Source organism: Cavia porcellus, unplaced genomic scaffold, assembly GCF_034190915.1.
Source record: "Cavia porcellus strain 051 isolate PalLab524CR breed Dunkin Hartley unplaced genomic scaffold, mCavPor4.1 scaffold_19, whole genome shotgun sequence".
Lineage (NCBI taxonomy): Eukaryota > Metazoa > Chordata > Mammalia > Rodentia > Caviidae > Cavia > Cavia porcellus.
The window spans coordinates 3366019-3392545 of NW_026947502.1; the positions used below are offsets into that span (position 1 = coordinate 3366019).

At 42.9% G+C, this 26527-nt stretch overlaps 1 protein-coding gene across 5 annotated transcripts; it reads left to right on the forward strand.

Moving 5' to 3' along the window:
• The first annotated feature begins 939 nt into the window (after positions 1–939).
• Lyrm7 (LYR motif containing 7) lies at positions 940–25529 on the forward strand. Of its 5 annotated transcripts, none has more exons than XR_001200051.3 (6): positions 940–1050; positions 4892–4964; positions 6364–6434; positions 10034–10115; positions 17880–18056; positions 19345–25529. XR_001200051.3 is itself a non-coding variant. In XM_003464524.5 (5 exons), exons 1-5 carry the CDS (start codon positions 1033–1035, stop codon positions 19413–19415), a joined length of 315 nt encoding a protein of 104 aa, XP_003464572.1. In that variant the 5' UTR covers positions 940–1032; the 3' UTR covers positions 19416–25529. The 5 variants fall into 5 exon arrangements, 3 of the variants coding, with proteins under 3 accessions (XP_003464572.1, XP_063086625.1, XP_063086626.1); XR_001200052.3 differs by having other exon boundaries at positions 17937–18056; XM_003464524.5 differs by lacking the exon at positions 17880–18056.
• Positions 25530–26527: the final 998 nt, after the last annotated feature.

The following is a 26527-nucleotide window of genomic DNA, read 5'->3' on the forward strand; positions in this document are numbered from 1 at the left end:
TATTGGTCCAAATCTCCTGTCTTTGATAAAAAGTCAGTTAATAAGTTAACCTGAAAAGTGGGGTGGAGACGGTGAGGGTCGGAGGCTGGGAAAATGATGCTTATTAAATAGGAAGCATGAGATTTTTCCTGATGCTTGCAAATTCTAGGTTAATAGTTAAATAAATATTTCACAATAGCTTATGAATATGATGCAGCTAATAAATTAGACATTTTCTACTCCCTCAAAATCAAGGAGTGGGCCAAGCAGGCAGGATATTTAGGGGGGTGGGAATAGTCTTGAACAGGCACAGATTTGTATCTGAGACCTCTATTTACTAGTTGTGTGAACTTGAGAAAGTAGCTTCGAGGGAATAAATGAGGAATGTACAAATTATAAATCTTTGTTTTGGTTTTTTTTTTTTTTTTTTTTTTTTTTTTGTCTTTTTCGTTTTTATCGGTACCAGGGATTGAACTCACCACTGCCTGCTTGCAAGGCAGGTGCTTATGCCGCTGAGCTAAATCCCCAGCCCCCCAAATTATAAATCTTATAAGCATTCCAATTAATGTCCGTTGTAGTTAGGGCTTGGTTCTTATTTGTGCTTAATATGTCCAAGGACGCAGTCATAACTAGGAGCACTTAAAATACGGGTTCGCTAAAAGGCGACCATAACTCATAAACAGGAGGTAATCACATGTACGGTGTGTGCAAAGCAATTCATTTAACACCAGCCTAATGTGTAAACCAGAATCTCTCTGGCCCGGAAGTGACTCTGCCCCTAGAAAATATGGCTTCCAGGGCATTTCCGTTCGCCTCCGGCCCATAATTGAGTGCCGAGGCTTCTCGCGGTGTTTCACTTGCCACCTGTTTAGCAAGGCGCTCCCGCGGCTTTTAAAGGAAGGCGGGGCTACGAAGGAGTTGCTGCGTGGTTATTGGTTGCGCCGCGTGAGGAACGTGGCTTCGGGGGTAGACGTCAGTGCCTGGATGTGATTGGTTGTTAAGAGGCGGGGCGACTTGACCGATAGAGAGGTGGCAGGCGCCACGCAGAGAGCCATGGGTCAGGCGGCCAAGGTGACAGGGCCCGGCAGCGGGTGGGCGCGGTGCCCAGGGGGAGGGTTAACCGTGGGCGCGGGGAAGGTGAGCGGAGTGTGCGGGCTGGGGCTCCGGAGCTTGCGTGACCCGAGGGGCCTTCGAATTTGCGCGGGCGCGAGGGAGGCCGGTGCCTGGGGTCTGGCTGCTGGGGAGAGACTGCTCTGCGCTGTTATCTCCGCCGGGCTGTTCGCCGCAGGGCCCCTGTCACATCCCTGGGAAGTGAGGGAGATACCAAATGCAGTCCCGCCGCTGTGGTGGCGCACACTTGAAGTCCCAGTTCTCTGGGAGACTGAGGCAGGAGGATTGAGAGTTCGAGTCCCGCTGGGGCAATCAAGTAAAATAAAAAGGGCTTTGTGGCTATAGCTTAGTGATAGCCCACCCGTGGGTGACATCTCTTTATTGAGATTTGTAGCTGTCACTGGCGAAGCGGGCACAGTGGGAGACACGACTTGCTTGGAAAAGCAGTGCTATGGTTGATCAAAAATAAGGAGTCACCACACAGTCCCCATGAACTCAGTGCTTATCACAGCAGTCACGAAAGCCGAAGTGTGTGTTAGGCCAGGAGTCGCAATGTTACCTGAAGCAGGGAGACTGCAAATTCAACCCCAGCCTGGGCAATTTGGCAACTTAGTATGACCCTGACCCAGAAAATTTAAAAAAGGACTATGGATGTAGCTCAGTCAAAGGCCCTGGATTTAATCTCAACTACTGGCCCCCTGGGGGTGGGGGAAGTTTAAAAAGTATTGAGTGCCCCAAATAGTTTTTAATATAGTTAGCAGCCAACGTGTAACCTATGTAAACTATAATGCTGTTTTACCATATGGAATGCAACATTGACCGTCTTCTCTTTGATAAACTGGTCTAGCTGGTGGGGAGATTTCACTTATTTGTTTATTTTTTGAGACAGGGTCTCACTATGCAGTTCAGAATGACTGTGAAGTCTCTATGTAGTGCAAGCTGGCCTCAAACTCTGAAGCTATCCTCCTGCCTCAGCCTCCTGAGCGCTGAGATTATAGGCCTGCACCACCAACCCAGTGTGATTTTAAAGTTATTATAATTGTAATAACCTCTTAAAATTGTAAATAAGGTGTGTCGTGAAGCTAAATATGGGATTTAATCAATTGGTTAAAAAAGAGATCATAGGGGCTAGAGATCTAGCTCAGTGGCACAGCACCTCCTTGGCAAGTGTGAAATCCTAAATTCAATTCCCAGGACACCCCCCCCCAAAAAAAAAGGGAAGAAATCACAAGAAATGTAAGCTGGAACCTGAAGTTTGTCATAATAAATAATAAAGTGCACCTGAGCTACAAGCATTCAGTGAGGTGGAATGTTTATTCATCTCAGTGGAAAAACCACAGAAAGCCCAGCTTTGGCAGAAGTGAAAGTGAGACACAGCAAAATCTGGGGGTTTCCCAGCTATGCCAGGCTGGACTCAAACTCATGACCACCCTCCTGCCTCAGCCTCCCAAGTACTAGGATTACAGATGCTGGCTAGTTGCTGGCTTTTGTACTAGTGGAGGCGAATTTCTTTCCTTTCCTTTTTTTTTTTTCCCCCATGATGCTGGCGATTGAACCCAGGGCCTTGCACACGTTAAGCATAGGCTCTTCTGTGCTGCCTTTAAACCCACATTTCTACCAACAACCTTTTCAAAGCACTCTAAACTCTTACTCTCCACATTATTCAGTTCCAGAGCCATTTCCACATTTTTAAATGCTTGTTAGAGCAGCACCCTATTTCTCAGTACCAAAATCTGTATTTCCGGTGACTCTTAAAGTACAAGTTAAACGTTCCTAGTCCAGACATCTGAGACATGAAATGTTGTGAAGTCTAAAAAATTTTGAGCATGAACCTGATGCTAAAAGAGTTTCGGATTTGGGATGTTCAACTCATAAAGCCCATGCAAGTATTAAAAGATAAATAAACTGAAAAAAGCAAACTGAAATCTGATCTCAAGCATTCTGGCTAGGGAATACTCAATCCGCCATAAATGGAGTGGCTCAAAACCACAGAAATGGATCACTTATGAGTTCTAGAGGGTGGGTGTCCAGACTGGATGTCATCAGGGCCACCGTCCCTCTCGGCTTCTTGTGTTTCTCTGGGTTCTGATGGCACTGCTAGGCGTTCACATTCCTTGGCTGGCTGCTGAGCGACTCCAGTCTGTGCTTTTGCTTCTGTGCAGCCACTGCTGAACATGAGTGTACTCTTGAGTGTCAGGTTCCTGGGAGACTAAGTTGGAGTGAAGGAGAGTCAGTGGTGGCAGAGTGACCTTAAGAAGTAGTTCCCAGGCCAGAGGATGTGAAAATGATTGGAGAGACATCCCCACATCTCCCTGTGGAGAGCAGGGTGTCTAAGGACAATCTACAGGTTTCTGTGTGAGAAAGCCAAAATCCTCCAGGAGCCAACACCAAGGAAGCAGGCTGGGGATGTGCCACAGTGCCGAGGCCCTTGGGTTCGACCCCTAGTACCACAGAGAAGAAAAAGTAAAAATAAAATAGAGACCCAAGCCCAGCACTCAGGAGGCTGAGTCAGGAGGAGTTCAAGGCCATCTGCAGCTACTTACTGAGTTCAAGTCCAGTCCAAACTACATGTAAGATCCTGTTTCAGAAAACCTAAACAAATAAATTAATTTTAAAAACCCAAGGATAGGCTGTATTGGGAGAACAATTAAACTTTAAAGTGAGAAATGGCCTCGGCCTATCAATAACATAAAATAACTTTTACCAAATGCCAGGCTGTTTTGTATCCTTTTTTCCTCTTTTCTCCGACTCAGAATATTCTTACTTTTTTGTTTTACTGTGTTTTGTTTGGCTTTGTGAGACAGGGTTTCACTGTGCAGTTCAGAACTTTGTAGTCCAGGCTGGCCTTGAACTCACAGGGATCCTCCTGCCTCAGCCTCCTGAGTGCTGGGATTACAGGTATGGGCCACCATGCTGGCGTAGGATATTCCTCAATCTGGGCATTCCAGTCTTCTGAGAAATTGCTGGTAAACATGGATTAATTATCTGAGGCACCTTTCTGGGCTCTGTTAAATAAGTTCACAGCCGGGTGCTGGCACCCACCCTGGCAGACTGCGCAGGAGGACCACAGTTGGAGCCTGCCTGGGTAATGCAGCCAGACCTAGTCCCAGAATAAAACATAAAAGGTGCCATGGATGTAGCACGGTGTAGACAGCACTTGGATTCAATCTCCAGTGCTAGAGGGGCTGGAATAACTCATTGTTTATAATTCCAGCACTCTGGGAGGCTGAGGCAGGAGGATTGCAAGTTCAAGACCAACGCAAGGCAATTTAGTGATTTAGCAAGACCTTGTCTGAAAATAAAAAATGAAAAAGTGCTGGAGATAAACCTTGGTACAAAGACCCTGAGTTCATTGTCTAGTATCACTAAAAAAATAAAAAATAAAAAAGATTCTGTATGTGATGTTAAGAGCAGATTAAACTTTCAGTAAATTAAGAAAGATGAGAAGTAATACTAAACTGGTGATGTTGACTACCTTAGGCTGGTATTCAGTGGAATTATTAAATAGCTTTCTCTCTCTCTCTCTCTCTTTTTTTTTTTTTACTGGGAATTGAATCTTTGGACAGCATATATTAAGCACTTGCTTTACCACCAAGTTATACCTCCAGTACCTAAAAGTTTCAAAATTTAAAATAAATCATATAGGGAGTTATTTTAGCAACCCTTGGTTTTCACTACATAGTCTGAAAAATAGTTTAAGAAACAGAAAGAATACTGTTTGAGTACTGTTTAATCCTTATAGTACAGTTATGTAAATTGTGCGCTTTTTTTCTTATGAGGTCTGAATTGATTCTCTTGGCAGGTTTTACAGCTCTTTAAAACACTGCACAGGACCAGACAGCAAGTTTTTAAGAATGATGCCAGAGCTTTAGAAGGTAAATGCATACCTCTTTCTTACCCCGTTGTAGCAAGTCTATTCTGGAGAGCTGCTATTCTGAGAAACTCTGCCTCTGTGGTCAAGACCATTTCAGGGAATAACCTTTACCGTCTCCCCCTGGTATTATGTTTTATGATAGCTTACATTATGCCAAAAATTTAAATGATCTGGTTTTTATAAAGAATCAGCGGGCTGGGGATGTAGCTCAGCGGCAGAGCACCTGCCTGGCAAGCACAGGTCCTGAGTTTGATTCCTGGTACCAAAAGAGAATCAACAAATACATTAAGTGTGCTGGTGCGCGTCAGTAATCCTCACACTTCGGAGGCTGAAACAGGAGGATGTCAGAGCATTCGAGGCCAGCCTGGACTCCACAGTGAGAGCCTCACACACACACATCAGCTAACCGAAGAGATGAGCATCAGAATTTCTGTTTTCTCCCTGGCTGTGTTCATCACACAGATTCCTGTTTTAATTCTTGCATCTGCTTTACCAAGTACCAGCAATTATAATTCCCAGTTTTGCAGATACGAAACCTGACAAACACGGAAAGGTTTTCTCTACATCCCCATACTTAGGGGAAAGTGGAGAAGTATAGCGGGGGTTGGTTCCAAAACCTGGGCTCTTCACACTGAAGTGCAGGAGCGCAGAGGAGGGCTTTCCGGTGTCCTGTACCAGCACAGACAGCAGGCTGTTGCTGTGAACTTTGAAGTGGAGCCGTTTTAAGAACAGCTACCGTGTTGTATATGTGCTCAGGGCCTGATGGTTGTACAGACGTGCAAGGCGCACTAAGGCTGATGACGGTGGACTGAGCTTTGCTGCCGTGATGATCTGAAGTCTTGGTGCTGTCTAGAAGTGAATGTTTTGTCACCTGCAGTGCATGTCTGGCAAGATGCTCAAAACTTCATGTATGTATTTTTGTTGCTGTATTTGTGTGTGTGTGCGTATGTTGTTTAACATAGTTGTATTTTTGCCATCTTAAAAAAACTTTAATGTAATTCTTAGATTAAATATAAGGCATTAATTTGGGTTCAGGAAAGAATTCAGGAGCTGTAGGTACCCAAGTGAAATTTGGAATAAGAAAAAACCTTTCTTTTTGTTTTGAGACAAGGTCTGACAGTGTTACCCAGGCTGGCCTTGGGTCCTCCTGCCTCAGCTCCCAAGTGCTGGGATAGAAAGATATTCAGACGCTAAAAGTTTCTTTTCTTTTTTTCCTTTTTTTAAGAAGAAATGTCCTAGCGTGTCAAAAGCTCTCCAAGAGATTTAGTACATTTTGAATGTTTTGTTTTGCATAAGGGCAAACCTTTGCTAGAGAAGTGAAAATTAATAACAACGTGTAAATTATTGTGAGGGGAATTATAAATTAGGAAAACAAATAACTCTTTTTTTTTTCTTTCTAGCAGCCAGAATAAAGATTAATGAAGAATTCAAAAGTCATAAAAGCGAGGCTTCTCCTAAGAAAATAGAAGAGGTACGGTCATTGAGTCTTTTAGCTCCAGTAAAACTGGTGAGATTATGTTGGCAAAGAGGAAATTGTGAAAGTAGTGGGGAGTGGAAAGCCAGACACGTCACTTGGCACCGAATGCCGTCACAGGGTGGCCGCCCTCACTGGTTAGGGGCCGCTCGGCCCCTCAGGACCGTCTGCCCGTAGCCAGACGCAGAGCAGCACCTGGAGTAGCCACGGTCAGGGCCAGACAGCTGTACCACTGGTCACTTGCTGTCATTGAAGGCACCACTGATACGATGCTTGCCTGTGAGCCACTCTTAATACATGAAAAAATGTGATTCCTGTTCTGTCTAATGTGTGCTCTAGCTTACGCAGGTTGTCTTCCCTACTAGGTCCTGAGCTATGGGAAGGCAGAGAAGGAGACCCTAGAAAGAAAATGAAAAATAGGAAACTATTTGCAGGGGTAGTCACTGGTTCTAAAAATTGGTTTGGTAAAAAGAAGGCACAAATTAGGAGATGTGTTCCGTGTTGAGTAGAATTTCCAAATCTGGTAAAAAATGAATTTATATTGGTAGAGAATACTTTGTGTGGGGGGGGGGGTAACTGGGGAATGAACTCGGAATACTGAGCTACATCCCAGCCCAGTTTTAATTTTGTTTGCAAGAAGATCTTGATAAGTCGTCCAGGTTGGCTTTGGAATTTGTGATTCTCCTGCCTCAGCCTCTCAAGCAACCTATTAACGGCATGCACCATCATGCCTGGCTAAAATACTGTTTTAAAAGAGTAAATACCTGAAGTGATTGAGCTAAAGACACAAAATGATACGGCCTACTTCCACCTCTATAATATAAACAAAGGGAAAGGTTTCACTTAAAGATATGCGAGGACAACGGTGTATATATTTATTTATGGCAGAATTTAGAGTGAATGTATAATCAGCACAATGTGAAGAGAAGTTAAAGGCTGTATCAGGAGGTTTCTATGACTTGGTCTTCAGTGGACTGATTAATAACACTTTGGTAGTTATTTTTAAATTCCGAAATTATGATGAGTGACTTTTCAGCTGATTCAGGCACGGCAGGGATGCCTGCAGACCTTGCCGATTGGGAGACAGAGGCAGGATAATGGCTTGAACTCAGGATAGAGACCATCTGGGTGTGGTGGTTCACATATGTAATTCCAGCACTCTGGAGGCAGAGGCAGGAGGATCACTTCAGTTTGACACCAGCCTGAACTACACAATGAGACCATGTCTCAAAAAGATAAAAAGAAAAGCTAGAAATTGGCCTGGCCCAATTCAAAGGAATAATTTTTAAAATTTGAGATCTGTTCATATCAACTAAACTAAAGTAAACTATCTCCCAAATTCATTTTAGTTATAGAACGTTAATTTCACATATAACAGGTATTTATTATGTACATATTGTATGTACTGTCTCTAGATCCTCTATGCTTGAGTATTTAGTGGTTCTTAGATAATTGCACCCTTATGTGTTAGAGAGTTTGTGAAACTAAGGTCCAGTAAGCACAGCAGTTCTCAAACTTGGTGGTTTCAACACATCTTTGCACTCTTTGGGTACCAGGAATCAAACTCAGGAACTTACGCTTGAAATGCAGGCACTGTGCCAAGTGCTCCTAAAAATTAAGGACTTTTAGCCAGGTGTGGTGGCATATGCCTATAATCCCAGCACTTGGGAGGCTGAGGCAGGAGGATTGCTGTGAGCTTAAGGCCAGCCTGAACTACATAGTGAGACCCTGTCTCAAAAAACAGACAAAAACCACACACACACACACACACACACACACACACACTCTCACACACACTCACACGAAATAAAGTAGAACTAGTAACCTTTCCAGGTAATCGTGAGTGTTCTTTGGTGTCCTGCTCTGACAAGTGGTCATTTCTTCAAGGTTAGTTGCTGTGGAACTCTGTGATATTAGACCAGTGGATGGTGAAAATTCAGGTTCCCACAGACAGTCCCCTACGCAGCCCCTCTGATCCCTCAGCCCCCTCTTCCTCATCCGCCTAGTCTCTGGCTTCACATCCAGGACTTTATGTGGCTGTGCACTGCTCTCCCTTCCCTACTAGGTCAGGCCTCTCCCACGTGTTGGGAGGGCAACCCCTCTGCCCGCAGCCTTCATGTCCATTGTGGGCACCTCCAGCTGCTCAGACCGGAAAGCTGCAGCACTCGTTCCCGGTGCTGTTCTCTCTGTCCTACCCGCGTCAGATCTTACCAGCTTGGACTGAGAGGTACATCCAGGAGAATGGGGCCACTTCCCGTCCTTTCCTTCAGTGTTGGCTGATTTCTTCCTTTTTTACCCATACATGACTGTGACATCGTACCCTGGTGATTTGGAAAATACAAGTTCACTAAGGAATACAGGTCTTCCAGATGCTGCCAGAGTTCATGGTGTGATCCTGTATCTTAAAATTCCCATTAAAATTTTTTAAAAATTAAAAAACAATCATATCCATTAATATTAAAACCCATTTCATCAGAAAAATCTTAGTCACTAAGCTCACTGTAGTAGACACAGAATTACAGTTTTTGCTTGCAAACTTACATTTTATTGTTGTCAGTAACCACTGACATTTTCCTTTGGTGATGCTCATTTCACTCACGATGAAGAAAATGCCTGCTGAATCGCTGGGTCTGAGTAATCATGTTGTTGACTCTTGCAAGTAAAAAGTTATATTTTCATAGGGAAAGCTCTGCTCTGCTTGCCATGCAGCCATAGGAGGCCCTAGTATTTTGAAAATAATTCTGAATTCCAGGCTCCCTCAAAGGGTCTCGAAGTCCCTCTGGACCCTGCAGCTTGGAGAACCACTGTTTCATTCCTGTTCGTCATTTTGCATTTGAGCAGGTGGTCAGTTGAAGGCCACATCCATAATGCCAGAGCCTGAGTTGGAGTCTGAGTATTCTGAGTCCTAAGCCAGCACTTCTCAGTGTTTGGCATCGTCTAACTTTTCAGGGTGGAGGGCAGGGATGTAGCTCAATGGTGGAGCACTTGCTGAGTGTGTGTGATGCCCTGGATTTGGTACCCAATGCCGCAAACACCTCCCTCTGGAATATGCATTTAAATACATTTAAGAATACACTTGAGACTCTGGAGGCTGAGGCAGGAGGATGGATCATTGCAAGTTCGAGGCCAGCCTGGGATACAAAGGGAGCCCAAGGCCAGCCTAAACTGCATAGCAAGATACTTGTCTCTCAAAAAGACCAAGAAAAATAAAAAATACACATTAGAACAAAAATACTCTAAATCTGTTTTGGATCAAAATAGGAAGTGGACAGATAAAAGTTAAAATTATGCGTATGTGTACTTGTTTTCTACACTGTTTGGGGTAGTTGCAAAATGTTAAAAGCAGTATTAAGTGTAGACTTGGAAGCCAGGTGTGGTGGCTCACATTTTTAATCCCAGCACTTGGGAGGCCAAGGCAGGAGGATCTTGAGTTTGAGGTCAGTCCGGGCTGCATAATGAATTCAAGTCCAACCTTGAGACCCTGTCTCACAAAAGCTGAAAAGTAAATAAATAAAGAAATAAAACTATAGTTTTCAAAAATAGTATATTCATGTGAAGTACTCAAAAGATTGATTGTTGGCCTGGTCTCTTAACAGCTCATGAAAATAGGTTCCGACGTTGAACTGTTACTCAGAACATCTGTCATACAGGGCATTCACACCGACCACAACACACTGCGTAAGTGGAAGTGCGGGAAAGGGTTCTCATCCTAACGGGCTGGGACAGTTGAAGGTGCTCGCACTTTGTTTGTTGGTCTTTATTTTCAGTGTGGTCTCACTGAGTTGCTCAGGCTAGCCTCAAACTCCTGGGCTCAAGTGGTGCTCTTGCCTCAGCTTCCTAAATAGTGGTGACTACAGGCCCAGCACCAGTTAAATGGCTCTTAGGTGTAGCACTCTTGTTAATCCCAGCTCTTGGGAGACTGAGGGAGGAGGAACAAGTCCCAGGCCATCCTGGGCAGTGTAGTGGAAGTCTGTCTCAAAATAAAAAGTTTGGAAAGGCCGAGGGTGTAGGTCAGTGGACAGGCTCTTGCCCAGCGTGCGGAAGACTCTGAGTTTGAACCCAGCACCACAAAAAATAAAGTAAAATAAAATAAAAGGCCCCGACCCTAACCACAGCATGTTTAATGTTGTGTGACAGCTTGATGTGGCCAGCCAATGCGGTGAATGTTGTGGGGCTGCCGTTGGAGGCCGAATTACAGAGTTTCGTTACACCAGATTCTTTTAATTTTTAATTTTTAAAATTTTATTTATTTATTTATTTATTTATTTGGTACTAGGGATTGAACTCATGACTGCATGCTTGCAAGGCAGGCACTTATGCTGCTGAGCTAAATTCTCAGCCCTTAATTTTTAATTTTAACCCGTTTATATTGCAAACTGCAGCTACAAAGATACACAACTGTTAATTTATTTTTTCTGGCATTGTCACTTAAACCTAGACTGCATCTTTTTCTTACTTTTGTTGTACAGTTTGCTATTTTAATTCAAAAGAGCTGTGCCTGCAGGAGAAGGGAGTGGAGCAGAAAAAGCCTGCGTTTGACCTCGGGCCTGGCAGGGCTTCCTCACAGCCTCATTTCAGTCCCTGAAGACTCCCTGGGGGCGGCAACAAGGCAGGGGTGTTCCGGGCGGAACTGGGGGGGTTTGGGTGCTGAGTCCTCACAGCGCGCAGGAGGCGCCTGCCAGTACCCTCCCCGCTGTCAGCGCAGTGTCACCTGTGTTCCCAAAACCCCACTGGGTCATCGCTCCCTGGCTTTCAGCACGGCAGGGTTTGAACTTTATATGAAGCTCTGGAGCTTTGTACAAAAAGGTTCACCCCGGGTTTCTGTGTTGTGTGGCTTCTTTCAGTCTGACATCTGTGAGATTGATTTCTTCGCTGTGTGCGCGGTGATGCTGTGAGAATCAGCTGCACACCCTGCTGTTTATCCATCCATTTTCCTTCAGGTCACTCCCGATTTGAATGTGATCACTGATGTTTCTGTGGAATACTCTGGCAGCTTTTGGTGGAAAAACGTGCCTTTGTGTACACACACATGAGATGCTCTGCTCTTGAATTAGTGTGTGCACAAAGTGAATTTCTAGGTCGTAGGACCTGTGAGTATTCCACTCACCAGTTCTCTAGAGTCCTCATACTAACTCACACTGCTGGCAGCAGCATCTGAGGGCTTCAGTTTCTTTGCATCCTCACCAAAATTTGCTACTCTGTGTTTATTTATCTATTCACTTACTTTTGAGAGAGAGTCTTGCTATGTAATTGAGTCTGGCCTTGAACTTGTGGTGAACCTCCTGCCTCAGCCTCCCAAGTGCTGGGATCACAGGCTAGAGGAATTCTTTCTATTTTCTAAGTAAAAGTCCTTCGTTAGATACATGTATTACAACAGTCTTCTAATGTGTGGCCTGTCTTTCCACTTGTATAATACTGATGAGTTGTTCTTTTTAAAAACCTTAATTCCATGTGTTTGCAGTGCTCGCTAGTCCCCTTCGCTGTGGGTGCTGGTGCGTGTCCATAACCTCTCTCTCTTCTTTTTTCAGCCCCTCCCCCTGCTGCCCCTCCTCACTCCCTCCATCTCTTGGTCCTCTTCCTGTTTGAAAAGATCTGTCTCCCTGTTTCCTGTTATCTTTTACTTTGCTCTTTAATTTGTTTGTACTCTGAGTTTCTCACATAAGCCCTGGGCTACTTAAGCCTACGTGATTTATTTCACTTACCACCGTGGCCTCAGCATGCGCCCATTTTCCTCCAGATGGCTCAGACCCTTCCACCCTTCCCGCAGAGCAGTATTCCATTGAGAACTTCTGTGCTGTGATGCAGTCTGGCTTACCAGTTTTTTCTTCTGGAGTTGGTGGTACCTAGGAATCTTAGCCTGTCTCAGACAAGGTCACATGCAGGCTCTCCGGTGCTCTCTTCCAGAGACTTTATTCTTTGCTAGTTTGTATCAAGTGGGGTTGATTTTTGTCTATGGGGTGATATGGGGTTGAGATTTATTTTCTGATCTGTAACTATCCAGTTGATACAGAATCATTTGTTAAAAAGACTACTTTTGGGGGCGGGTACTGGGGATTGAACGCACAACTTTGCATTTAATAAGCAAGCACTTAAACCGCTGAGCTAAATCCCCAGCCCCAAAAAGACTGCTCTGTTCCCTGCTGCTGTACAGATTTCCAGGTAACTGTACGTGTTCATCTGCTTCTGGACTTTATAATCTCACCTCTTAGTCTGTGTGTTTGTCCTTGACTCATTTATCGTGGTGGTATAATCACTACAAACTAATCCATCCTCACGTCGATATTATATGTCTGCGAGGGCTTTTTAACATTTTTAGTTAGCGTGTCCACGATGGGGTTGTAATTTCTGTGTCCTGTTCTGTGGCTCTGCTGCTGAGCTGAATCCCTGGCCCTTACTCATTTATTATGGACAGTTTTGTTAGAAATATGGTCAGTACAAGCATGGCTGTCTGGTCAGGTGGCTTATGGGTCCAGCCACTGTGATGCATATTAGCCAAGGGCATTTGTGTGTGTGTTTGGACCTGGGGATTGAACTCACACCTCATACTTGCCAGGCAGGCGCTTGTGCCACTGAGCTATAACCCCACCCCTGTAATGCATGTTATATACACCAGCAGTGGGGACCTATAAGATTTCCATGTGAAAATTTACAGAATTAGGCGGCTGGGAATTTAGCTCAGTGGAGGGTGATTGTGAGTTCGATCCCCAGTACCGATAAAAAAAATTTAGAGAATTAATTATTGATAAGCTAGTTAATGAAATCAATACATTTGTTGATTATTTTAATTTTTAAAAATTGTTATGAATAGTTTTAGTTAATATTTATATCTGGACAGATTCAAGCAACTAATTAGATTTGGTCCGTTTATAGACTTTATTAATTTTGTTAGTTAGAAGACAGACGACAGTGATTAGACCCCTTAGTAGCAGTGTGGTCCCGGCCCCTCGGGGCAGGGTGTGTGCTGCCAGTGATTCCGGCCGGTGGGGGCGTGTTAAGGGGGTTTATCAGACATTATTAAGTCTTCATTTCTAAGGGCAGCAAACAGTTATCTCACGTGTAAAATCTATAGTCAGCAGTTTTAATTTTTTTTTTTTTTTTTTTTTTTTTGGTACTGGAGATCAAACTCACAACTGTACACTTGCAAAGCAGGCTCTTATGCTGCTGAGCTAAATCTCCAGCCCAGCAGTTTTAATTTTGATAATTCCTAGAGCTTCCATGAAACACAGCCAGCATTTTATATTTATTATTTATTTATTTATTTATTATTTATTATTTTTATTATGTGAATAAAATTTAAGTTATTGCAGATAACTAAACTTGGTATCTATATTTTACATGCTTGGTTTTAGATGACAATATTAGTTAGATTTTTTTGACCTTTTGGTTTTTGGTATAATTTTCCTCTGGGGTTGAATTATGATTATGAATATATATTGCTACATTGCTTTGGAACTGGCTTCATTCTTTCTGTTATTTATGAGTCTATTTTTCTCCACTTTTTTGCTGTAGGTCTAAGATATAACAAATTCGATTCCTTAATCTCTTTTTTTAAAATTAAGCAAAATTCCTGTAAATATTTTACTGAAGTCAGTACCAGAATTTAAGAATTTTAGAGTCTAAATTCTGCTTCCATTTTAGAAAAGAGCTGTGATTATGTATCTCTATTTTCAAACTTTTTTTTTTTTGTCTTTTTCCTTTTTATCGGTACCGGGGATCGAATTCATGACTGCCTGCTTGCAAGGCAGGCGCTTATGCCACTGAGCTAAACTTCCAGCCCCGATCATGTATCTCTAAAAGGTACAATGTCTTAACATAAAAAGTAATAGAAAGTGAAAGTAATAAAATAAATTTCATCTTCATAAATAATCCCCTTGTGTGCATGAATTATAAATCTGTTGCTCTTTTTCTTTCATTTCAAGTAATATTTGTACTGAAAATTGAGTATTGAATCTTATCAAGAACTTATGCTAAGTAATTTTTAATTTTTTTCTTTAAAAAAGTACTTATACTTCCAGGTGACTTTAAGATTATTATACACATAATAATTTAATCATTTGGAGAAAAAGTTATTTTAAAAATTCTTAAATATTTTGGGAACTTTTTGATAATTTTTGTGAGATCTCGTGCATGAATTTGCAATCATAATTTCTGATTCACATTTTTGTCATGGAATAGCGTAGCTTTTAACTGTGACCTAAATTGTTTTAAATTCACTCAGCCTTCTGCCCTTGCTTCCTCCGTCCACTGGCCCTCATCTCTGCCCACATTCTGACATGGACACTAGGTAGGCGGCATCAGTGCCAGTCTCCATTGAATATGTTGTGTAGATGTTGACCGCATTTATGCATGAAGATGGCACAAACAGAACGCAGGCCTTCGGGTGACTGTAAATATGCATAGCTGTGTATCTTAGCTTCCTCTCTTTCATAAGACAAACAAAAGGAGTGCGCTTCTAACTGTGCATTACACATTAAAAATAATGCACCACATGTCAGGTGTGATGACTCATGCCTGTAACTCAGCAGCTTAGGAAACTGAGGCAGGAGGATTGGAAGTTCCAGGCCAGCCAGGACAACTTAGCAAGACCCTGAATTTGAAAAGTGCTGGGGATGCAGCTCCGTGTTCCCTGGGTTCAGTCCCAGTGCTACTTAAAAAAAATAGACCTAGGAAGCTCTGCTTCAGATGTGTGTTAAAACTTCTGCCATTTGTTGATCCACGTTTGCCGTGCCAGACTGTTCTGTGTGTCCTAAGACAGGCTGCCGTGACTCCGCCAGCACTCCGTGGACACACTAGTGCTAGACACGGGGACTTAGGTAGAACAGTGGCCCCACACGTCATAGGAAAGGCTAGCAGGTGAGTAAGAACTCCCCGCCGACCTGCCAGGGCCTCTTGCCGGGCAGGGGCAGAGCTCCAGACCCACAGGCCAGCCAGGGACGGACTCTCGTTGACATTTATGTACCTGATACATTTAGCATCGTTTCTGTAACTTCAGAGCTAAATATTTTGATGTCCTGTAAATTATTTCTGTCAAAAATATCTCCATGATTTTCACACCATTATAAGATGTGCTATCAGGGGGCTGGGGATTTAGCTCAGCGGCAAAAGTGCCTACCTTGTAAGCAGGCAGTTATGAGTTCGATCCCCGGTACCGATAAAAAGGAAAAAGACAAAAAAAAAAAAAGATGTGCTATCAGTAATTTAAAAAAAAAATTTGGCTTAATATTTTTTTGGTGGTTCTAGGATTTTATACCAAGCCACAGCCGCAGCTCTTTTTATTCTTTACTTTTGAGACAGGGTCTCCCTAAGTTGCCCAGGCTCCCCGCAAACTTGTGATTCTCTTGCCTTAACCTCCCAAATAGCTGAAATTCAAGGCATGTGCTGCCATAGCCAGCTAGAAGTTTACAGTTTCAATATTTAATACGACTGGAGTAGAAGAGGCTTTTTGGGGGCGTAAGGACAGGTGATGAACTGTGTGCTCACCACAGTTCCTTGGCAAAGGCTGGCAAGCTCAGTGCACTAATGTAGTGCTTGCTGTCTGCCCGAGAGAGTGAAGGCAAGGGCTTTGTCATCAATAAACGGGCTCAGTGGAAGTTAACCTGCAGTGCGGCCTAATGATGTGATAGCAGTTAATGAGTATCAAGGAATTAGACAGTCAGTGTCCTGCGTGCCCAGTGAGGTCAGCGGATGAAGACAGGTAGTGGGTGTTCTCCAGCTCTCTTATTTATCAACTTTGAAGGGCCTTGCTTTGTTTCCCGAAACTCTGTGCCTTCTGGGTCCCTGAGACAGAATGAGGGGAATTCAGGGCTCTGGTTTCCTTTGGGCTCAGCCACGCACACTGGGTACAGTGCAGCACGCAGTTAGGAGCCGCTGGGCCTGGGTCCTCTTGGAGCCCTGGTTGTGGGCTGGGGTGACTGGCTGGGTCCCGGAAGCCTCTGAAGTGTCGCTTGGAGGGTGTGAAAGGGCTGCAGCTTCTTCCCAGGCCTCAAGGAAGCAGCTGTTTTGATTGTTGGGCCAGTTGTGGGGTGCGGCTTTGGTCCCTGCTCCCAGAAACTTGGTTCCCAGTCTGCCAAGCTCTGTATCGGTCACCGTAATTCCCTTACATGAGACCTGTGACCTAGTAATAAATGCCTTTTCTGCTGATCAGCCAGCAGCATCGTTTCTGTTCCCTGTGACTAACCCAGCAGAGGCTGTGCAGAGTGAGGAATGAAAGGTTAACCTAGCCAAGGGGAAGGGACACTCTAGGCGGGTGATTACTGGGACCTGCCCAGAGCAGGCTTCAGGCTGGGGAGCCTTTTTCCCTGCACATTAAAAGTTTAATATTACCAAAATGCTATCCAAAGAGTAACTCAGGTTGCATAAACATAATTAAACTGAATTGCAGTTAACTCTTCTCTGAAATAAAACTGCTGAATAGGTAACAATAAATCATTTTGCAGCTATACAATTTTTAAAAAACTTAGTTACCAATTTTAAATGCTACAAACTACAGTAACTTTTGATGGTTATTTTTTGTTTGTTTCCCTCTGCAAGTAATTATTTTGTTGTGCTTTGCATGGCCAGGCAGTTTTACCACATTTGGTAAAATGAATAGCTGGTTGTAATTTAATTGTCAATGAAAAGGGCCAGAAGTAGTGGTGCACCCCTGTAATCCCAGCACTAGGGAGGCTGAGGCAGGAGGATTGCTGTAGTCCGAGGACAGCTTGGGCCACCTGGTGAATCCAAGGTTGGCATGCGCTACACAGCGAGTCCCTGTGAAGACATCTATGAAAATCTATGAAAAGGGTAAAAAGCTGGCCTGGAAATGGAATAATTTGAGAGATATTTCACATGTTCATAATCTTAAAAGTCAGAATCTTACTGGGATGCCAAATTTATGGCAATTTCAACTTTAAATTTTTTGGATAGCCTGCAGACATACATGGCCTTTACCTGAAAATAACCATGGGGGGCAGTATTGGGAATTGAATTTAGGACCTTGCATTTTTTTTTTTTTTTTTTTTTTTTTTTTTTTTTTTTTTCTGTCTTTTTGAGACAGGGTCTCGCTATGCAGTTCTGGCTGGCCTTGAGCTCACTTTGTAGCCCAGGGTGGTCTCGAATTTGCAACAGTCCTCCTGCCTCAGCCTCCCAAGTGCTGGGATTACAGGTGTGGACTATCACGCCTGGCAAAATGACCATTTTTACAATCCTGACGACTCACTTGGATTTAGACCTTCTGGGAATAATGTAGGGTGTGTTTCTTTCCTTTAGTGCGTATGTATTAAATATCCAAGGACACTTTCTAAAGTAGGCACAGCATAATAAAAACAGGGTATTAACTCGGATGCAGCGTTACTGTTGCCTTCATTTGTCCTCACGGTGCCCTTTTGCCCTGGCTCACTGTAGGGACTGAACCTGGAGTCTTCATACTGAGCCATGCTCCCCTTCTGTTTTATTTTGAGGCAGGCTCTTGCCAAGTTGCTGGCCTGGGCTTAAACTATTCCTCCTGCCTCACCCTCCCAGAATATTGGGGTTACAGGCGTGTGCCACAACACCTGGCCACGACGACCTGATGGCAGCAGAAGAGAAGCAGCGTTCCTTGTGGTCAAGGATCACACGCTGAGTGTGAGGATCACACACTGGGTTAGTCTTCATGTCTCTTCAGTCTTCGTTACCTGGAACAGTTCCTTCGTTTGTCTTTGTCACTCTTGAGTGTGTTTTGGAGAAGGTCAGCAAGTTACTTCTTTGTTCTCATTGCTGTGTGGCTTTGGTCTTTGCAAGCTACTGTCTTGTGTGTCACTGCATGACACTGTGTGGCATTTCCATATTGTTTTTGAGACAAGGTCTCTGTAGCCCAGGCTGACCTTGAACTTGCAGCAGTCCTCCTGCCTCAGCCTCCCAAGTGCTGGGATGACAGGTGCATGCCATCAGGTTCGGTATAAGGAAATTGGTTTTTTCTGGAGAAGAGAAGAAAAAACCTTGTGTCTGCTCAGAACTGCGCTCTCCGGGTTACAGGAGACACCTGGTGCCGTCCGACAGTTGCCTGCTTGGCTGTGCTCCTTGGTGGGGCATCCTGGTCATGTGGCGCCTGGGTGTCTGCTGGGCCAGCCTGTCCCACACGTGCAGGTTGTGGGAATGGCTCTGGGCCATTCTCCAGCCCCAGTGTCTCTCTCCCCTTGCTGTGACTACATGGAGCTTCCTTGGTTAGGAGTCATTGATGTAGGGCTGGGACCTGGCTCAGTGGTAGAGTTTATGATTAGTCTCTGAGGTCCTGAGTTCCATCCCCGAACCAACATGGAAAGAACTGTTATTTTTAAAATTTGGAATCTCTCTAAACTAGAAGAGTAGTCTCACTTTTTTCTAGAGTAAGTAGTATAAACAAATTTTGCAACTGACAGTTTTAGATGTCAATATTTAGTACTCAATATGGTCATTAATGTGTTTTAGCTGAATTTTGAACAGTGATTGAATTAGGTGTATTTAATAAATAAATTATAAAGGAATAAATTGGCCCTGTATGTTTTGATATAGTCTGAGATAAGAATGTCTCCATTTAGAATTAAGAATTCCACTTTGATCCGGGTATAGTGGTGCATGCTGGTAACCCCAGCACTCCGGAGGCTGAGGCAGGAGGATTATTGTAAAGTTTATTATTGTAATAATAAACGGTTATGATGATTATTGTAAACCAGCCTGGGCTTCAAAGTGAGCTCAAGGCCAGCCTGAACTGCGTAGTGAGACCCTGTCTCAAAAAAAAAGAAAAAAAAATTCCATTTTAAATGTCAATTGAAATAAAATGTCACCAGAACATTTACCTTAAAACAAGAACTTTTACTGTTACAAATTTTAGGAGGGAAGAACATTTGCTTTTATTTCTATCTCATTGGTTACATAACTAATGTTAATAATTTTATTCTCTTTTTTCTTTTAGAATTGGTCCCTAGGAAAGACCTTCTTGTAGAAAATGTGCCATATTGTGATGTACCAACTCAGAAGCAGTGAATGTTTTAAGCTAAGACAAGTCTTCGCACTTTTTAATTTTAGAAATGGAACTCTCGCAAAAGTCCTGAAATGCAGATGCTTCTCTGAACTGGCATACTGGGCGTGAGTGACTGAGACAATAAGTGTCGTGGTTAAATTTTACACTAAAAGAACATCGCGGTGAAGGGGTGAAGGTTAAGCGTTGTTAACAACAAGTGAAACAATTCTTTCTCATTGAAACCCTAGCTTTATAAAGTGAGGAAGTGCTCGGGGTGCAGCATGCTGCCTTCTCTAAGGTCTGGATACGTGTTCTGTCCTTTTTAGCTGTTTGGGAGCAGTGTGTGACAGGGTGGTGAGTTTTCTTCCCATGGAAAATGCAGTTATTAGATTAAACTGAAATTTAGCCTCTAAAACATTAAATGGTTAGAAAATCATAGTGTATGCTAGCTCTCCACAAAACATCTGTTGTTTGCTAAAACAGGAATTATTTCTGTAGCTTGTGAATAATTACAGTTTCCTTTTAGAGATAGAGCATGTCTCTGTGTTCTTATGAAGGTATATATATTTCCTTTTTTTCTCTCTTCCTCTTGGTACTGGGAATCCACTTTTGGACCTTGTGTTTGCCAGGCAGGTGCTGCACAGCCGAGGTGCATCCCTGATCCATGAGCTCTCCCTGGCCTGATATTTCTAATCAGTCTTCTGAAAATAGGTCAATAAAATAGAACCACCTAGATTCACAATGGAATAAAGAAATCTTAATTTTTTTAGGAAACTGTGGCCTTTGATCAGTTATGATGGCCTTAGTAGACTTGGCTGTATCTAGACCAGTTAGAGTTTATTGTGAAAAGGTAAGGGATGTATGGTGGCACACACATCATCCCAGCGCTCGGGAGGCTGAGAAGGAGGATCTTTGAGAGTTTGAGGCCAGCCTGAACTGCATAGAGACACCCTGTCTCAAAAAGACAAAAAGTAAAGGATAGCTTCATTCTCTTCAAGTTAGTCAATGAAATTTAAATGGCTTCTACATGTCTGTTCTCCAGTGAAATTGGCAGTGTTATGAAAAGGCTCGACGTTGGCTCCTCTACTGATAGGAGATATGAGTTATACATGATATTCTTCTTCCTCTTTGTCTGTGTATCTTTACCACTCCGCTTGCTCATAAATAGTATGTTGTTCCATTCACTTAGGAGTTTTCTGTATTTGATGATGATACAGTGTTTCCAAGTTTTGCAAGATTTTCAGTGTAAGCTTTGTGAATTTGTCTGTTGGCAAAGCACCTTGGTATAGCCACACTGGATATAAAATGTCACGTCTGAAAATGGTTTTAGCAGGTCCAAATATGATCAGAATCACTCAGAGCTAGTACATTTATCATTAGACAGAAGGCTAACCTTCATGTCTCCTGATCACTTTTAAGGAGATCAGTTCCTGTTCTGTGAAGTGCAGTACACATGTCCAGCAGAGATTTCTCTAAATACTTCTTCATCTCCTGTGTATATAGTTTCTTGCTATGTATATAGAAATCATACCCAGAGGAAAATGAAAGTTGTCGCAGATTTTAAATTAACACTTTGGAGAATGCTAAGACTTATCACAGCATAGTCCCTACATAGATAGAACTGTGTTGTTGTTTTTTTTTTTTTTAGACAGAGCCTTGCTGTGTAGATCAGGCTGCTGGCCTGGACTCACTGTGTAGCCCAGGTCCCAGGCTGGCCTTGAACTTGAAGGGACCCTCCTAAGTGCTGGGATTATAGGCATGGTGACACACGCCTGGCATCACATGTATATTTTATTAGAGCTTATGAGTTAGAGATTTTCCATGAGATATGCAGGTAGAGATAGATAAACAAAGGCCACATTGTGTTTTCATGCCTTCAAGTTACGCAGTAGGTTTCTGCGAAGAACAGTAGACCTGTCACAAAATTTTGGAAAATGTGGTACCCTTTCCTCATACAGCCTATATGCGTATTTCAGATGACTTCTAATTAGTTATTTTATGATGTAACCAGAAAAGTCATTTTTTGAATTCTTGGCATTTTGCAAAATGACAGTTGAGAGTTGATATTCTAGAGCATAAGCTACTGCAGCTATCCAGGGCTTATTTTGAGCATGACAGTAAACTAGATACCTAACTTCTCTTGTTCAGTGCCAGCATTTAACTAAACCTTTTAGTTAAAAAAAACAAACAGTTGTTCATATTCCCATAGGAGTTACCCAAATCGAACGTTCCATTTAACTGTTGGATCCAGTGAAAGTTGGGTGTACGCATTGTTACCACTGCAGATTCCTGCTCAGAGGCCCGCAGACTGTGTAAAAGTCTTCCAGCCCAGGTTAGACGTCTGTCTGTGTGACCAAGCACTGGGTCTGGCAAGGATATGGAAGGAAGAGACCGCACTGAGTGTGTGAATGGGGGGAAGTGACAGACACTGCAGCTTGCTGTGTCTAAGTGAGCACCTTTAGGCTGAAATTTGAGTTAGTCAGACTTTGAACTGGTTCTTATTTCACCCACAATTGCAACTCTCAACATCAGTACAGTTCAAGATATGGTAGAATTTCTGTATTCATTGACAAGGCAAATGATTTTATTCTTTTATTATAAAAACATTTAAAACAATGATACAGAATTTCAAAACAAAATTAAGATTTTATTTTTAAGGCAAATAAATTTAACAGTACCACAAAGCCACAGGCCAACAAATAGAAAGTGGCACGTTCTTGTAATCTCAGCTACTGGTGAGGAGATGGGGCGGGAGAACCAAAAGTTGAGGCCAGCCTGGGCAACTTAGTGAGCTCCTGTGTCAAAATAAAACCAAGTTCCCAGCACTTGGGAGGCGGAGCAGGAGGAGCACTGAGTTTGAAGCCAGCCTGGGTTACGAAGTGAGTTGAAGGCCAATCTGAACTGCATAGCAAGGCTAACTCAAAAAAAAAGACTTAAAAAAATAAATAAGCAAACAGGAAAAGGGCCAGACATGTGGCTCAGTGGTAGACCACTTGCCAAGCATACACAAGCCTTAGGTTCAGTCCCCGTCACGGGGAGGAAAAGAATCTCTTGACACTGCAGCCAGCGTGGGTACATAGTGAGTTCAGGCCCAGCCAGAACTGCAAAGTGAGTCTGTCTCAAAAAACAAAACAAGAAAAATAAACAACCAAATTTAATCTATTGAAACCCGGTGATTAATATTCCTGCATAAAAAATAATGTGTTTTGTGAAAAACCACTATATATGAAGTGTAGAGAAAATTACTTGCCTCTAATGTAATTATTAAAATAGTTAAGATATAAGGTGCTTCTGTGAATCAGTTAATAAAACAACTCAGTGGAAAATGGGAAAATTATATGCTTTAAGAAATTCACAGAAGAGTTACTAACCTCTCGTGGTCAGAGAAATGTAAATTAAAAAGATACTTTCATTCAAACTGTTACAAATACAAATTATTGTATTCAATAATTTGTAAAGGTTGAAATGTCAGTTTTTAAAGAAATAGAAATTACAAGGCTATTTGGAAAGGAAAATTAACTATCAAAATTTTAAAAATGTATATTCAGTCCATTTCTCAGCTCAAAAGTATACTACTTTTGTGTACTGAAATGTATGTTCAGAAGTTTCTGTAACATTGTAATTTTTAAAAATGAAAAACAGCTGGGTATGGTGGCATGACTGTAATCTCAGCCCTCAGGAAACTGAAGCAGGAGAATTGTTGCAAGTTTTGAGGCCATCCAGGGATACACAGTGAGACTGTTCATCCAGAAATTAAAACAAAATAAGATAAAATAAATACAGCCTGTTTCCAAATGTAAGGGGAGTAATTAAAATGTAGTTCATCTGCATCTTGGGTATTATACAGATACTGAAAAGAGTGATTTTCTAAGTACAGGCTTTCAAGTGGAGGAAGCTGGTCACAGTATGGGTTCACTCCACCCACAGGTACAGAGCTGCTCATGTATGTGTCTGAATGTGTACATACAGGTGCACAGAAGTGGCACACGCTGAGTGCTAGCCTTTAGTTAGGGAGGAAAATGAGATCAGAGGAGGAAGTGTGAGCTGAGGGCTTGTGTTCTCATTCACTTTCTATTTAAATAAATGTCATTCACAGCCCTGAGCATTAGCTTTGTGGTGCGTCACTGGACTAGCATGCATGAGGGCCAGGGTTTAAACCCAGCACCACAAAATACAAGTAGACACATACCTACTGTTTTTAGTGAGTGTATCAACATACAGGTTTAAAGGATGATTTCTAAGCTGCTAGTGATTTTTAATTTAAAATTGATAATCAAATATTAGCAAATAATATGATACTCATGAATTCTCACATGTTACATTTCCTACATTTCTTTCAAGACCTTTTTTGTTTTTTGTTTTTTGTTTTTAATCAGTACCGGGGATTGAACTCGCGACTGCACACTTGTAAGGCAGGCGCTTATGCCGTTGAGCTAAATCCCCAGCCCTGTTTTGTTTTTTGAGACAGGGTTTCACTATATAATTCAGGCTGACTTTGAACTCACTATATAGTGCAGGCTGACTTTGAACTCACTATATAGTGCAGGCTGCTTTGAACTTGCTGTGATCCTTCTGCCTCAGCCTCCTGAGTGCTGGGATTATAGGAATGTGCCACCATGCCTGGCTTTAAAGATATTTCTAAAAAGTCGTAATTTTTTTCTTTCGGTGGCACTGGGCATCAAACCTACAACCCCACACATGCTAGGCAAGAGTTACACTGAGCTGTACTTTCAGCCCGCATCATAAAATCTTTTTTTTTTTTTTTTTGGTACTGGGGATCAAACTCACAACTTTATGCTTGCCAGGTGGGTGCTTATGCCAATAAAATCTTACAAATCTAAAGACTAGCCCTCCTTTTCTCCTCTAGAGGGATCATCATTGTTTGCAATTTGTGCATTTCATTCACATACATGTTTTTTACTTTTATCAAACACTTATGTTTTTAAAAATCTTCTTTTGTGGTCTTAAAATGTACAAGAGCAGTATGATACCTTATGTATTATTCTGCAGTTCACAATAGATTTTGAGGATTTACCTGTATTGTTGCATGAACAGCTATTCTATTGTAAGAATAAATTGATTTGTTTGTACATGTCTCTATTATAGTGGGTTTTTTTCCCTGTATTATGAGCCTGTTTGCAAAAAATCTTCAACAGAGCCTGCTTGCTGGCACACGCCTCTAATCCCAGCACTTTGCAAGGCTGAGGTAGGAGAATTTTAAGTTCGAGCTCATCCTGGCGACTGCATGATTTAATATAGTCCAGGTTTAGCAGGGAAACGATTTAATACAGGATACATAATTTATAAGGTTATTGTAAAATATTCTTCCAAAGAGCCAAATGTAAAAGAGTGCAGGAAATCTGTCCACAGCACTGAGACCCAGAGAATCCAGTAGGGGACCTGGAGCCCATGACAGTGTCCTGCCCAAGTCCAGCTGAAGACCTAGAGCCCACAACGATGTCCCATGCAAGTCTGTATCAAGGATCTGCACTGCAAAGGCCCAAGGGTCCCGGTGGAAGCTAGAAAAACTGCGCCAGCGGGAGGATCTGTGCAGCAGCTGAGGGGGCTGCGGTGTAGCCGGGAAACGATGCTCAGCAAGGACCAGAGCTCCTTTGCGGAGGACCACGGCCATCCTCAGCAACAAAAAGGGGGAGATGTAGAAGCCATTGTAATGTAGAAAAAATTTTAAAACATACTTCTGGTACTAAGCGTATTTCTAACACTGTTCAAAGGTGAGACCCAGAGACACTGCCTGTTCCCATGCTTAGGAAGCTACCAACTTGAACTTTGATGCTCTGTGTGCCAACTTCGAGATAAGTGTAGCTCGGCCAGGAAGGAATGTTTCTCTTGCTTCCGAGTCCCAGAGAGTGACCACTGCAAGGACACCTCTGCCCGGTCTCAGTTTCGGATTCTCCCCTTCTGTTGCACGACAGTAACCTCATTTAGTTGCTGTTTCTGTAGGAGCGAATTCTGCCCAGCAATTAATGATAAAAGGGTAACCAACTGCAGGATATTATGTATCTGCCTTTTGTACTTCCTTTTGGAAACATAAATGACAGGAAACCTCCCATCACTGCTGATGATTTGGAACTGAGGTTCCCCATGGCCCGCTAGCATAATAAAGCTGCCTTCTCACATCCCTCTGGTGCCAAGTGTCCATTTGGTCTGGTCCTGAATTCTGCATCACTCTGACGACAACGATGAGAACAGCTTTCTTTTCAGGAAAGCCAGTGTGACAAGCTTTTCCAGGAGAATCAACAGTGCCGTCTTCCCTTCCAGTTCGCTGACTTGGGTCAGCTGGGTGTTGCAGGCTGCCCATTAACCCTTCACACACAGTGAAACCCTGTCTCAAAAGGAAATCTCAAAGGCAGGGTGGGGCTGTAGCTGAGTGTTAAGGCCTTGAGTTCAGAAAACCAAACAAAACCCTGCCCGGGAGCCCTACACAGGATGTATCTGTGTATTACCTGGATGTGTAGCAGAAGGCAGAACTGCTGGGTCACAGGATAGGAGCATACTCTCTAACTTTCACTGGGAGTGGAACTTGGTGGAGAGCCCGTGCCTGGTGTGTTCCAGGCCCTGGGTTCAGTTTTCGGCACTAAAGAAAACAGGTGCTTACCCTGGATTATGCTCTGATCAGTGAGATACTGATGGATGCCATACTTGGTTTTGTCAAACCATGGGTGTGAAATGCTTACCAGTGACTTGAGAGGCCGACCATCTCGTCCTGTTTATGGACCATTATGGTTTTGGGGTATAAATATGTGTTCCTAACCTTTGCCTGCTTTTCATTATTGGCCGGCTGGCTTTTTGTTACCAATCCTTTATATGTTCTAAATTACTAATATTTTGTTACCTGTGATGCTAGTATCTTCTGATGTTTGACCGTTTATGAAAAACCTGAGAGGGCTCAGGGAGGCCCAGTGGCTAGTAACACTCTGTTCCTAGGTGTGTTTGTGGGGGTGGATCTGGAAAGATGGGCGCCTCAGCTGGGCGACAGAGCAGAGCATCATCCTCACGGCAGGGACAGTGACGTCCGGTCTGCAGGCTACGGACAGGAAAAGAAAGGAGAGATGATTTGCCCTCTGCCTAAGTGAAGGCCTCCATGTCCCAGCGCTGCTGCTCCTGGTCCTCAGGC